The 13990-nt window shown below is 36.6% G+C and overlaps 1 protein-coding gene across 1 annotated transcript; it reads left to right on the forward strand.

The window, feature by feature from the left end:
- The first annotated feature begins 342 nt into the window (after window positions 1–342).
- LOC106795564 (uncharacterized) lies at window positions 343–1491 on the forward strand. The gene has a single exon (XM_014766159.1). It carries the CDS (start codon window positions 343–345, stop codon window positions 1489–1491), a length of 1149 nt encoding a protein of 382 aa, XP_014621645.1.
- The last annotated feature ends 12499 nt before the right edge of the window (window positions 1492–13990 follow it).

Raw genomic sequence — 13990 nt, forward strand, 5'->3', positions numbered from 1 at the left:
GATGATGAACTTGTCATCGTAAAACCCCTGTATAGAAAGAAAAAAATTAATAATCATACATATCATAAATAATAAATAAAAAATAACGATATATTTAAATATATTTTAATAGTGATTTTATTATAACAAAAATGATATCCATAAATACTAAAATAATGAATAACATTAACACCATTAAATGTATATAAAAAACACATAAATTCAAGTCATCTATATAAATAAATATTAACAACAATAATTTCATTATGCGACAATAAAAATATATCCATTATATTTTTAAAAATACTAATATAATAAAACAAAAACTATAAAAATCATGTTCGTAGTTGAAACAGTCTTCTGATGGCGAAACGGGGGCGAGGGCAGCCACCGAATACGGTGCCTCCGCCACCGGTGAATCATCCTCAACCGGCAACTAATCTGGTAGTGGAGACTGAGAATCACGAGTTACAGAAGCACGAAGAAACTATTGAGGAATTTGAAGCAACAACGAAGAGTCCTGAAACCCTAATTGAAGAACCGAAGGAGGTCACTGATCGAAAACTGTGGGTAGATGTTCTAAACAACAATCGTAATCCGTCCAACGGCGTAACAATGGAGTTTGTAGCACCCAAACTGATCAATGGTGAAGTGGAAGTGGAAATTGAAGCGGAGGACATTGCGTCAGAACTTCAATTTTGGGAAAACGCGATGATACTGTATGTGCTGGGAGGTATTTTGAGCATGACTATGTTGAAGAACTACATGGTGAAGATGTGGAATTTCGTTATTCTTCCAGATATGTTGTATCACGATGACGGTTACTTCCTTCTCCGTTTCATGAATCGCGAAGACAGGGAAACTGTGATGATGAGAGGACCCTACACCATCCGCAACATGCCAATCATACTGAAGGAATGGACGCCAGATTTCAATCTAAGCAAAGACCTGGAGAAAACTATGCCGATTTGGGTAAAGTTACCACAATTGCCTCTATGCCTTTGGGGATTGAAAAGCTTGAACAAGATAGGCAGCGCAATAGGCAATCCTTTGATCACTGATGAATGCACAGCTCAGAAACTTAGAGTTTCTTATGTTCGCATATTGGTTGAGGTTGATATTACCCAAAAATTGGTAGAGGAAATCACCATATCTGACAGAACTGGAGGAAAGATAAAGCAGATTGTGGAATACGAGTGGAAGCCAGAATTTTGTGAGAAATGTCAAAAGGCTGGTCATCAATGTGGAAAGAAGAAAGTTGTCAAGAAATGGATACCTAGGAACAAGCAAGCAGATGAGGTAAAGGCAGATCCCCTTCCAAAGACACCTGTGCAGAATACTGAAACTGAAGGAGAGGACAAACCAGAAGGTTGGATTACAGTGGGCAAAGCTGCAAGACATACATGCAAAGCTATAGAGGTAATTGGTACATCTAATGTTGATTGTTCTAATGGTTTCAAGGCTCTAGAAGTTTTGAATGACTCTCTAGGAGGCCTAGGGATGGTTACATGATTATATCTTGGAATTTAAGGGGGTTAAATAATGTAGGAAAGCTAAAGGAGATTAGCTCCCGTCTCCTAAAGCTTAGGCCTACCATTGCTATTTTGATTGAAACTAGAGTGAAAAATAAGAATGCTAAGAAAATAAGAGATAAGCTTAAACTACCTCACAACTACCTGGACAATTACAAGTGGCATGATAATGGGAGGTTATGGATTGAATGGGATAATAGTAAAATTGATGTGAGGCATGTTAAGTGTTCTAGCCAATATGTGCACGTGGGTGTGTATAACTTGCAGGGGGAGTTCAAATTCTGGCTTACTGCAGTGTATGCCTTAAATCAGTTGGATAGAAGGAAAGTTCTGTGGAAAGATTTGGAGGCTATCCATAAACATCAACAGGGTCCTTGGTGTGTGATTGGTGACTTCAACAATGTTACTAAGGCTCAAGATAGAATTGGAGGAAAAGCTGTGACAGAAAGTGAGTACATTGATTTGCTGAACATGATGGAGACTACATGCTTGGCTGAGATGGATACCACAGGTGAGTTTTATACCTGGACTAACAAGCAGGTGATAGGAACCATCTACTCTAGAATTGATAGGGTTCTGGGTAACTTGAACTGGTTTCAAGACAACTTGGATACTGTGTTGACAGTGCTGCCAACCAGTGTTTCGGACCATGCCCTGCTCTGTGTTAGTAGAAAAGATCCCATTATCAAGAACAATAAAAACTTCAGATTCAGTAATTGTCTAATTGAGATGGAAGGGTATAATGATATGGTGAAAGCCAGTTGGAGCAGACCTACTAGAGGTAGCCCTATGGTGAGACTGTGGAACAAGCTTAAGAGACTGCAGCAGGATATGAGAAGGTTTAGCAAACCCCTGAGTAATCTAAAGCAGAATCTGATCAAAGCCAGAGAAGATCTTCAATTTGCTCAGGAAAACCTTAGAAACAATAACATGAATGGAGATAGAATTGATAGAGTGAGGCAGCTGACAGAAGAGGTTATTAATCTTAATGAATTGGAGGAAAAGATGCTTATGCAGAGAGCAAAAGTGGATTGGATAAGGAAAGGTGATGGGAATAACTCCTTTTTCCATGATATTATAAAAAGCAGAAATAATAGAAGAAGTATATACATGCTGTAGAAAACTGATGGAACCTTGCTTGAAAACCAGTCTGAGATAGAGGATGAGATCATGGATTTCTACAAGAAACTCATGGGGACTGAGGATAGCCAGCTGCACCATATTGACATAGATGCTATGAGAAATGGCAAACAAGTTAATATGGAGCAAAGAAGATATCTTGTGAGCAATATCACTGAGCAGGATATTGAGAGAGCCCTTAAAGGGATAGGTGATGATAAAAGCCCAGGGATTGATGGTTTTGGGGCTAAGTTTTTTAAGGCCAGCTGGTGCATAGTAAAAGAGGATGTTATAGCAGTTATTCTGGAATTTTTCAACATAGGAAGATTGTATAGAGGCTTTAATAATACAGTGGTAACTTTAATCCCTAAAGGTGATAATGCTAGGTATGTGAAAGATTATCGTCCCATAGCTGGCTGCACAACTGTGTATAAAATCATTGCCAAAATCATAACTGAGAGATTAGGGAAAATTCTGCCTAGCATCATTAGTCATAGCCAGGCTGCCTTTGTGCCTGGGCAGAATATTCACAACCATATCCTTTTAGCTTATGAGCTCCTCAATGGGTATGGCAGGAAAGGTGGAACCCCTCGTGTGATGATGCAGTTAGATTTACATAAGGCATATGACATGGTTAATTGGAGGGCCATGGAATGTATTCTTAAGGAAATAGGTTTACCTATGCAGTTTGTGAGTTGGATCATGACTGGTGTCTCCACAGTCTCCTATAGGTTTAATGTTAATGGAACCTATTATGACATTATGCAAGCCAAGAGAGGGATTAGACAAGGGGACCCCATGTCCCCTATGCTTTTTGTGATAATCATGGAATATTTGCATAGAACTTTGGTGAAGATGCAGCAAAATCCTGACTTCAATCATCACTCGAAATGTGAAAAAATTGGCCTAACTAATCTCACTTTTGCTGACGATGTTTTACTTTTCTGCAGGGGGGATAGTAAATCTGTATCTATGATGATGGAAACCATTAGAAAATTTTCTGATTCTACAGGGTTAAAGGTGAATCCAGCAAAGTGTCAGATGTTCTTTGGAGGAATGGATGGTTGTAGCAAAGAAAATCTGAGAAGGATAACTGATTTTGCAGAAGGAAAACTCCCTGTGAGATACCTTGGCGTGCCCTTATCTTGCAAAAGGCTCACTATTCAGCAGTACATGCCACTGATAGACAAAATAGTGGACAGAGTGAAGCATTGGACTAGCAAATTGCTAAGCTATGCTGGGAGAATCCAGTTGGTGAAGAGCATCACTAGTGCCATTGCAATGTACTGGATGCAGTGCTTCCCACTGCCTCAGTTTGTTCTTAGGAAGATTAATGCTATTTGCCGGAGTTTTGTTTGGACAGGTAAACAAGAGATTAGCAAGAAAAGCCTAGTAGCTTGGGATACAATGTGTAGGAATAAAAGCCAGGGTGGTGTTGGCATTATTAATTTGCAGGTTTGGAACATTGTTAGTCTGATGAAATGTCTTTGGAATATTTGCAGAAATTCTGAGAATCTTTGGGTGTTGTGGGTTCATACATATTATCTGAAGGGCAATGATGCTATTACTGCTTTTGTCAGGCCTAATAGTTCTTGGATCCTTAAGAACATTATGAAGCAAAGACATAAACTGGGTCAGATACAACAACATTGGGACCAAGCTCTCAGTAGACAGAAGTTTCCTATGAGTGCTATGTATCATGGGCTGACAGAGGAACACCAAAGAGTGTCGTGGAGGTCTGTGATGTGTGGGAACAAGGCTAGACCGCGAGCTGTCATTTGCTTGTGGCTTGCTTGTCACAAAAAGCTCTCTACTAAAGATAGATTAAGAAGATTTGGAATGATCCAAAGTAGTGATTGCAGTATTTGTAACTGTGCTGATGAGTCTATAAATCATCTTTTCTTCAACTGTAGTGGCACTAGAGAAATTTGGGGGAACATATTGGATTGGCTGGGTAGAAGACATGATCCGAGGGAGTGGGATATGGAGCTTGCTTGGATTATTGAGAACACCAAAGGTAAAGGTTGGAAAAGTGCTCTGCTGAAAATGGCAACAGCGGAGACAGTTTATAATGTGTGGCACTATAGAAATAGCATGTGCTTTGGCACAGCTGTGGATAAACAGGTTATAGAAAGAAATATCATTGACAACATAGTGTATAGAAGTTGGCAATATCCAACTCTTAGAAGTCATGTTGCAAAGCTAATGATGTAGGCTGTTAGGTTTTTGCTTTGGTCCTGTTTGTTTGGTTGGATCGTTTCGATCACCTTGTATCAAACTGTTTTTTGAATTAATACATATTCTTTTTGATTCAAAAAAAAACTATAAAAATCACAAATAAAGAGAATTTTGTGGAGTAGGAAGATACATTGAACCTGAGCAATATTTAAATGGTATCGTTATCTGGGCAAACCACTTGACTTGAGCCGCCTCTAATTCAAATTGGAGAAAGAATTAGAATCAAACTTTAGAAAAAGTGAGGAAAGTGTGATAGGTTCAATAAGTGTGGACATATTATGTTAGGAGAAGTGAATTTAATGGTTTGGCAATTGTGGTTGTTGGTTAGATAAGTACTAATTAAGTTCGAGCACAATTGGAAATGCCACGATAAAAATATATCCAATATATTTTTTAAAATACTAATATAATAAAATAAAAACTATAAAAATCACAAATAAATATCATTAAAATATTAAAAAAATACAGACACAAATCATACATATTAAAAAAATTATTTTAACATTAATCACAATATTAACTATTTAAATGACAAATCATAAATAACACAAATCATAATTAATATCATTAAATATTAACAAAAACAATAATATAATATTTAAATGACAAATGATAAATAAAAATATTATTATCTATAATTATCTTCAACAACAATTAACAATATTATATTATTATAAAATACAAAACAAATCTAACATATTATAAAAGTAACAATAATTACCTCTACAAACAAATCCACTAAAAAAAATAAAAGTAAAATTCTTTAGTAGATAAATAAACAGCTGTAAACAAAAAAACAATTTGTTACATAATTAATAAAAAATAATTAAAATGATAAAGAAATTAAACTAACAAGAAAAATATATAAGGATAAAGAAAATGAACTTGTTGAGAGTGAATAAAATTTTGTTGTACAAAAAATGCTTACCTGCAAAAAATAAAAATACAAATAGTAAACTATAACAATTTATACAAATTAAATAAATTTGAAGCAATAAAAAAAATTACAAACGAAATTGTTGGGAGCAACTTTGGAGTTTCAAGTAAGAAAGACGATGTAACATCTCAATTTTCGTAAACTAGATTAAAAATGATTGTTATTTATAAATAAATAGAGTTTAAAAAATGATGAGATTTTATAAATAAATAAATAAAGAGATATAATTATTAATTAAAATAATTATTTGAGAGAAAATAAAAATGGTATTTTATTTATTTGTTTGATAGAGAATAAAATAAAGCTTGTTTTTATAAAATAATAAATAAATAAATAGAGTAAACCTAGCTATAAATAGCGTTAGGTCAGTTTTCACACTGATGGTGCCTCTTTTTTCTCTCATTTTCGTTTTTCTCCTTCTCCTCCCAAAACCCTCTTTTTTTTTTCGCAGGCCACCAAACCTGTCTTAGAAAAAGTACGATCTCGGACTCATTCACCGTTGGATCGTCGTGAAATTTAAACAGCATGTTTGCAACCCATTTCCGAGCACTCTCACCATTGGGAATTTCGATATCATGTCTAAGATAAGAGAAATATCCCTCGCATTGTAGCATTTTTCTTTCCTGCAAAAACCCAGAGTTGTCTTGGTAAAACTATAATCCTGGTTTCGTTAACCGTTGGATTGTCGTGAATTTTGGATATGTTGTTCGAAATTCAATTGTGCACGCTTTGACCGTTGGGATGTGCGAGATAATTTTTCGTGGAGGGAGAAAAAGGAATCGCATGAAGATAGTCCAAATGGAGGCTTTAATCCCTTCTCCGTTTCTCTGACGTTTGGTACTCTACTGGATCAGTCGGAGAAAAAACTGGAGAAATCTTAGGGAACCGCTAGAGATGACGCTATCTCTATGGGAAGACACGTGAGTCCGCTTAGAGGTAAGGGATGAGTTTATCGCAATTGGAGGTTAGAATGAACATGTGTAGGATCCTTAGAGGACTAAATTTGGGTTCATTTTGGGATGTTTATTGAATTATAATTTTTCTTTATGATTATGAATACAATATTATTGTGTCTATGTACCAATTGATTTCCTGATGAGAATTGATTTATAAACTTGAGTGCTCTTGATGTCTTTGTGTTAACCCATGATTTTGATTAATTGATTTTGATACAATTGTGAGGAACTATTTCAGAGGTTTTACATTCCATGTTGTGATAAAATCTTTTGTATAAATTGTTATGCTGAGGTTATGAAATGATGATTCAAACTGTGAGTATGTGATAAATTGAACATGTGACGAATGATGAAATACATGTGTATTGAGATGAGATATGTGTATTGAGTTGTGAACTATGAACTGTGCAATCACACAATTGTAAGACCCTTTAAGGGCGACGAGTATTGTGATGGGATCCACTGTGGGAACCCGACGAGTTAAAATGATTTTGAAAATAATTGAGTAGATGTGTGTATTGCATAGTTCATAGGTAAAGTGTATATGATTCATGAGGTGTGATAACATGTTAAATTGAGATTATACCATTGTGATTGAGATTAAGTGTATGTGATAAATTGAGTATGTATATGATTGAGATATATATGTGCATTGAGTTGTGAACTATGAATTGTACAATCACACGATCATAAGTCCCTTCAAGGGCGATGAGTTAATGCTAAGTCCCTTTTAGGGCGACGAGTTGATGTTAAGTCCCTTTTAGGACGACGAGTTGATGCTAAGTCCCTTTTTGGGCGACGAGTTAATGTTAAGTCCCTTTAAGGGCGACGAGTTAATGATAAGACCCTTAAAGGGCGACGAGTTAAAATTATTTTAAGAACAATTGAGGAGTCGTGTGTTTTGTACAGTTCATAGATAGAGTCTGTGTGCTAAAATAATTTTAGGGGTTGGACCTGAATCAGGAGGGAGAGGCCCTGACGGACTCTTCGGAGTGTAGGCCTTGGGGGTCACCGGGTTTGAGTGCTCCTTTAAGCCTATGTTGATCCCATATGGTTGAGCATTCTCGCAAAACATCGTGACCCTAACTGGTCTCCCTATGATCTTACTTAGTGAGAGTGACCTGACAAACCCATTGTGTGGTGTGTCTTGTTATGTACTCCTAAGTGCCCCAGGGTGGTTTTTCACTGACATGGTACCACATTGCATATAGGCTTGAGTCTTAGCATAACTGTCGCATACGCTTGCTAATTGTTTATTATGAAATTGATGTGTTATTATGTCTTGATCGGAGTGTGTGATTCCTGTGTATAATGATTGATGATTGAAAGGTGTGATTGATAGATGAAAAGTGTGATTGATGAATGACAAAGTGATGAAATAATGTGAGATATGCTAAGTAAATTGTATTTGGCTACTATATGTTGTGTTGTTTCTCTCTAGTAGTTAGTAATGTGATAACTCACTCCCGGTTTGCTGTTTGTGTTTGGATCCTGTGATGATCTTGAACTTTGTGTTCGGGGGACCAGATGAATAGGTGGATGACTATGAAGAACCTCATGCTAGAGGACTCGGGAACACGACGCTCTGATAGGATGTGACATTAGGATATAAGTTTTATATCAATTGTACGAAACTTAGATGGCCTTCTTTGAGCCGAAATGACTTTATTATTTATTTGGACAAGTTTGAATATGATGTAGAAGAAAGTGAATGTGAGCCTTTTACCCATTTGAAAGGCTTGTATTTAAAAATGTTTTAAAAATACTTTTAATTAATATTTGAATTTTTATTCATTTATTAATATATATGTGAGGGGTAGAGGGTGTCACAGACGAGGCAATGGTGGGGAAGGGGGAACCAAGAAGGCAATAAGGAGTGGCTGGAGGGGGGGGGGAGGGGGATCGCGGGCCGCGTTTTTAAGGCAGCTGGACGCGCCTGGGACCCCAGTGCGACCCGTTGCGCCTACAACAGCAGCGCTAACGAACGCGCCTGCACGCAGAGTGCCAACCGAAGCTCCAGCACCGCCGACGCATCCAATCCTAAAGCGCCCTCGTCAGCAGCGCGTTCAGACCTGTCCCACCGCTAGTCACATCATGCCATGTGTCACTATTACGGGGAACGCGCCCATCAGAGAAGCACTTTGTAGTAAAAAAACAGACCCACGAAGTAAATAATTTCAAAACAGACCCATTTAGGTAAATAATTTGTAAAAGGGACCCCAATTGGTATTTTTGCCCATTTTTTTATTAAACGAAGAAGACAATGGCTTTTGTGGAAAATAAATTCTTTGGACATCATGTGTCACTCACATGTCTCATTCCATGTCGCGTTTGGGATGTTGTTTAAATGGAAGGGGGATCTGTGCAACGACCTCTTAAAAATTAAGGGGTTTGTAGGGATAAAAAAAAAGGGAGTATCATGTGCAATAAAAACAAACCTGAAGGGAGATTAGTGTAAACAAGTAAGACCCATTTTTTCTATTTTTTATGAATTTTTGTATTTATTTTTCATGTAATATTTTCAAATGATTCTTGATATGTGTTTGGGTCAACTTTAGTGGAGTTTTATTTCTAGTGGGAATTTAATGTAAGTGAAAATTTAATGTTTAGTGTGAACTAATTCCTAGTGGGATGCGGAGAGGAAATCCTAGCATATAAATAAAAAAGAACTTTGTACATTTGAGGAAGATTGAGTTTGAATGAAATCGGATTTTCTCCTTTATATGGGAGTTTTTCTTAGTTATTGGGTAAAGAATTGAATCTAATGTTGTTAATGGCGGATGGCGGTTCATGACGGATAGCCAAAAATCAGCCATAAAAATATGGCTGATGGTGTAGCGGCAAATGACGAACGTCATAGCGGACAATACACACACACACACACACACACACACACACACACACACAATAACCAAGTACCAACACCAAATAAACTCATTCAAGAGTTCAAAATAACAAAAGGATAAAAGCATAATGCAAAGCACAATGTAAAGGTAGAGGCTCTAATCATCTTCTCCAATCCCAACATAATTATCTTCGTTGTTATCATAAGGTAGTGGAGCATCTCCCTCTCCCTCTTCTCCATCAGACGCCTCAAAATTAACCATGATTTCTTCTTCTTCAAATTCAAGTTCAATATCCTCCTCAAATTCTAGATCCTCATCATTTTCTTGGATTGCTTTTTGCTTCCTTGATGAAGATCCAACAACCATTGCCCATTTTTTAGAAATTTGGGCAGCAGTAGTAGGACTAATAGCAACACTTGTTGGTTGCTTTCTGTCCCTTTTTTTTTTGCATAGTATACATCCTACACTCTCCAACCCCCGAAGCCCCATACACAGCTGCCCAATTTAGTGCATGATCATTTTCAAATACCAAATCATTTCCAGCATCATTATCATCATCTTCATCCATGTCTCCCACGAGCCATTCATTGCACACATCAATATCATTAAGAGAAATTGGATCAATTTCATCTCTTGCATTATATCTTTGCTTCAATTGTTGGTTGTATTTGACAAACACCAAATCATGCAACCTCTTGTGCTCAAGCCTATTTCTTTTTTTGGAATGAATCTACAACATAACAAATAAATGTTGATCTCAAACTCAAATACACTCTAAATAAAACTTGACCATCAAAATTAAATAAAAATTAAAAAGCATAGTTAGAGTTTTGTTACAATTACTTGCTCAAATACACTGCAATTTCTTTCATATCCTGAAGCACTGCAAGTTAAACTCTAAATTTTAATAGCTAACTTATGCAAATTTGGAGTTTGTGACCCAAACATTCGCCACCAATACGCTGCAATACCAACCAAGAGCATAACTTAGAATTCTGAATTATAACATTAATACATAAAAAAATAGTATAGTGTTTGTATTTGTCATTTGGTAAAAGTTTCTTACTAGGAGAATGAGTTTTCCTTTGAGCCATTGCAAAGTCAGAACCAAAGTGTTCAACACCAATCTTGTAAAGATGCAACTCAGTTAGAATTTTCTGTTGCACATCAAATTGTGGAACCAACTTATTAATGCAATCAAATAATCCATTGGTGACCTCAAAATCAAACTCCAAATCAGTGTTGTCATAAAAGAACTTTGGATTTAAGAAGTATAGCTGCATGCAATGGCCTATGAGGCTGACAATTCCATCTTTTATCAATGATTGCAAACACATCTTTGTACTTACTTTCATTGTTGTTGAAAGACTTGATAATTGTTTCTTTTGCCTTGTCCACTGCTTCATAAATATAGCCCATGGCTGGTTTCCTTTCACCATCCACAAGACGAAGTACTTTGACAAGTGGAGCCATGACTTTAAGAGTGTAAACCACACTATTCCAAAAAGAAGGCATGAGCACTATCTTTGCAGCTTCTTTCCCCTTAGGCTCCTTAGATAACTTATTTAAGATTCATTCATCAGAAATAAACATCTTTCTAATATTGGCTTTCTCTTTGTGGAGCCTTTGCAAGGTTAGATAAGAAGTGGCAAATCTAGTAATAGCATGTCTCACCAATTCCCTCTTGTTTGTACAATTTCTCAACAAACTTAAGGTACTAGAATAAGCATAGATAAACCTAACTAGATTAATTGCCCTTCTAATTGTCTTCCTTATCAAGGGAAGCTTCCCAATGTCTTCAAGCATCAAATCAATACAATGAGTTGCACAAGGAGTCCAATAAATATGTTTCCTTTTGTCCTCCAACAACTTACCCGCTAAAACATAGTTGCTCCCATTATCAATTACAACTTGAACAATGTTCTCTTCTCCAACTTCCTCCACAATAGCATCAAGCAACTCAAAAAGCTTTTAACATGTCTTTACAAAATTAGAGCCAGCAACAGACTTCAAAAATATGGTACCAGCTTGAAAGTTAATAAAAAAATTAATGATGCATCTTTATTTCAGATCAGTCCATGCATCGGACATAATAGTACAACCATACTTGACCCATTGCTCCCTGTGGCCTTTCATCAAATTTTTAGTGTATTCAACTTCCTTCTTCAAGAGTGGAACTCTGATGTCATGATAGCTTGAAATGGGCAAATGTGGACCATATTGACCAATGGCTGCAACCATATTCTCAAAGCTTTTCAATTTAATGAGGTTGAATGACAAACCTGCTTGGTACCAAAAGCGAGCAATATATTGTTGCACCTTCAATACTTCATTCTTATCCATTGACTCTCTTATGTTCATTTGCCTCAACATCTCCATTTTTCTCTGATTGATTTCATTTTCTGGATTCTTACAAAATCTGTCCATTAGTCCTTTTTTAGTCCCACACTTTGTCTTTGTGGCTAAAACAGTAGCATTGCAAGAGTCCGCAAACTCATCTTCACTTCCATCACATCCAATTGGTTCACCAAATTCAAAATCTCTTATATTTGTCACATTATCACTGCCAGAACTACTGTAAGTGGTCCCACTTTTTTTGTTAGCCATATATTCCTTCAACTATTCGACTACATTTGGTGGAGTTTTCATGCAAGATGCAACGCTACTTGACTTCCCAATCAGGTGTTCTTTGGGTCTGGTTATTCCTCCCTTTGTGATTTTTCCACAGTAATTACAAACAATGGTGTTTGTATCCCCTTCCACAAGTGGATGATAATACTTCTAACTAGGGTCTGTCTTATTTTTCCTTGTTGCAGTTGCAGTTGCAGCATTAGATGAAGGTTCAACCATTTAGAAGAGGGATGAACATAAAAAAAAAGCATAACCAAAAATAAAAAAGGGCGTCAAACAAAAAAAAACTGAACAAAAAAAATAACCGCAACAAAAGAAGAACAAAAAAACAGAACCACGTTGCCATCGCAGATTGTAGTCGCGCTGGAGTTCGCCGTTGTCGCCGTCATGGTGCTGGTATGGGGTGCCGCGTCGCGTTCGCGTGGTGCTGTTGGTCGCGCTGGAGTTTGTGTGTTGTTGTTCTTGCTCGCGCTGCTCATCCCTTTTTGCATGCAAAAACCAGGTTAGGGTTGGATCGGGTTAGCCCAACACTATCCATTGCAAAAATTTAAAAAAAAAGCATTCTTTCGCCATTTACGCCACGACCGTTAAGGCTATGGTGACCGCCATGGCGTCACCATATGAAACCTGCAACGCCATCGTTATTGGTGGTGTTTTTCCAAAAACCCGTGAAGCCATACCGCCATGGCGCCGTCATAACTGCAATTTAACAACACTGATTGAATCTAATCTTATTAGGGTAACTTGTGACAATTATATGACTTATCACTCACCTTCTCATATTTTCTTGAGTGTAGTGAATATCCTTTCCCTAAAAGAAAACTAAACCAATTCCTAAATTTTTCAAGGAGATTCATCCCATTTATGTGTTCATGTCATATATTTATTATTTTGTTTCTTTTCCTTCAACTGCAATGGAGATTTTGACATTTGTTTATAAGGAAAAGGTCTCGCTGAAAGATGGAAAGACTATGAGGTTAATTGAATTGTAATTGGCTAATGAAAGGTGATGTTGTTTTCTTTTAAATTTTGAGCTTGTATTTTGTTGTGGAATTTTTAAATTTAATTTCATTTCATTTGATATTAAAATCTCATTTGATGTTATTAACAACAATGTTGTAGTCAGAAAATTTGATGTGCACTATTTGGTGGCTATGTTGATACCTTGAATGAATATTTAGCACCTGGAGGCAATGAGCTGCCAATTGTAATCTTGCAGTTTATGAAAGTCAAGGCATACAAGGAGATAAACCAGTATTTCTTTAGTTTTTCTTTTACGAGTTCAAACTTATTTTTGCATGTTCTTAACTTAATTTGTTGGCAAAACTCATGAAATTCTGTTAAGTGTGGTACAAATAGGGCAAGAGTTCAAAATTGTGGGAAAATTGCATAAAAAGGCTAAAAAAGGGTCATCCTATGAAAGTCCATCCTAATCTCAAAAAGGTGTTCAACTGAAGAGCACGACCATGCTCATGCTCGCACAAGTTACATTTTTCTTTTATAAAAGGGAAATTGGGAAAGGGGTTGTTTATCTTTTATTTTGTATATGAACAATGTAGTGAGCTAGGCATAGTGTGGCAGCTTATTGGATTGGGGAACATGTGAGAAGGACTATGGAGGCTCTAAAGTGTATTTTTCTTCTTCTTATCTTTCTCATGTATTGGAGGTTATGTGTATGCTTATTTGTGCCTATGACTAGCCAAGTCCCTCATTTCTAGGGTTATTATGTAATCTGCAGATGAATCTCATTAT

This window comes from Glycine max, chromosome 13 (assembly GCF_000004515.6).
Source record: "Glycine max cultivar Williams 82 chromosome 13, Glycine_max_v4.0, whole genome shotgun sequence".
Classification (NCBI taxonomy): Eukaryota; Viridiplantae; Streptophyta; class Magnoliopsida; order Fabales; family Fabaceae; genus Glycine; species Glycine max.

Bases quoted from the DNA above. Each gene is read 5' to 3' on its own strand.
- LOC106795564 (XM_014766159.1), top strand. From the start codon at position 343: ATGGCGAAACGGGGGCGAGGGCAGCCACCGAATACGGTGCCTCCGCCA.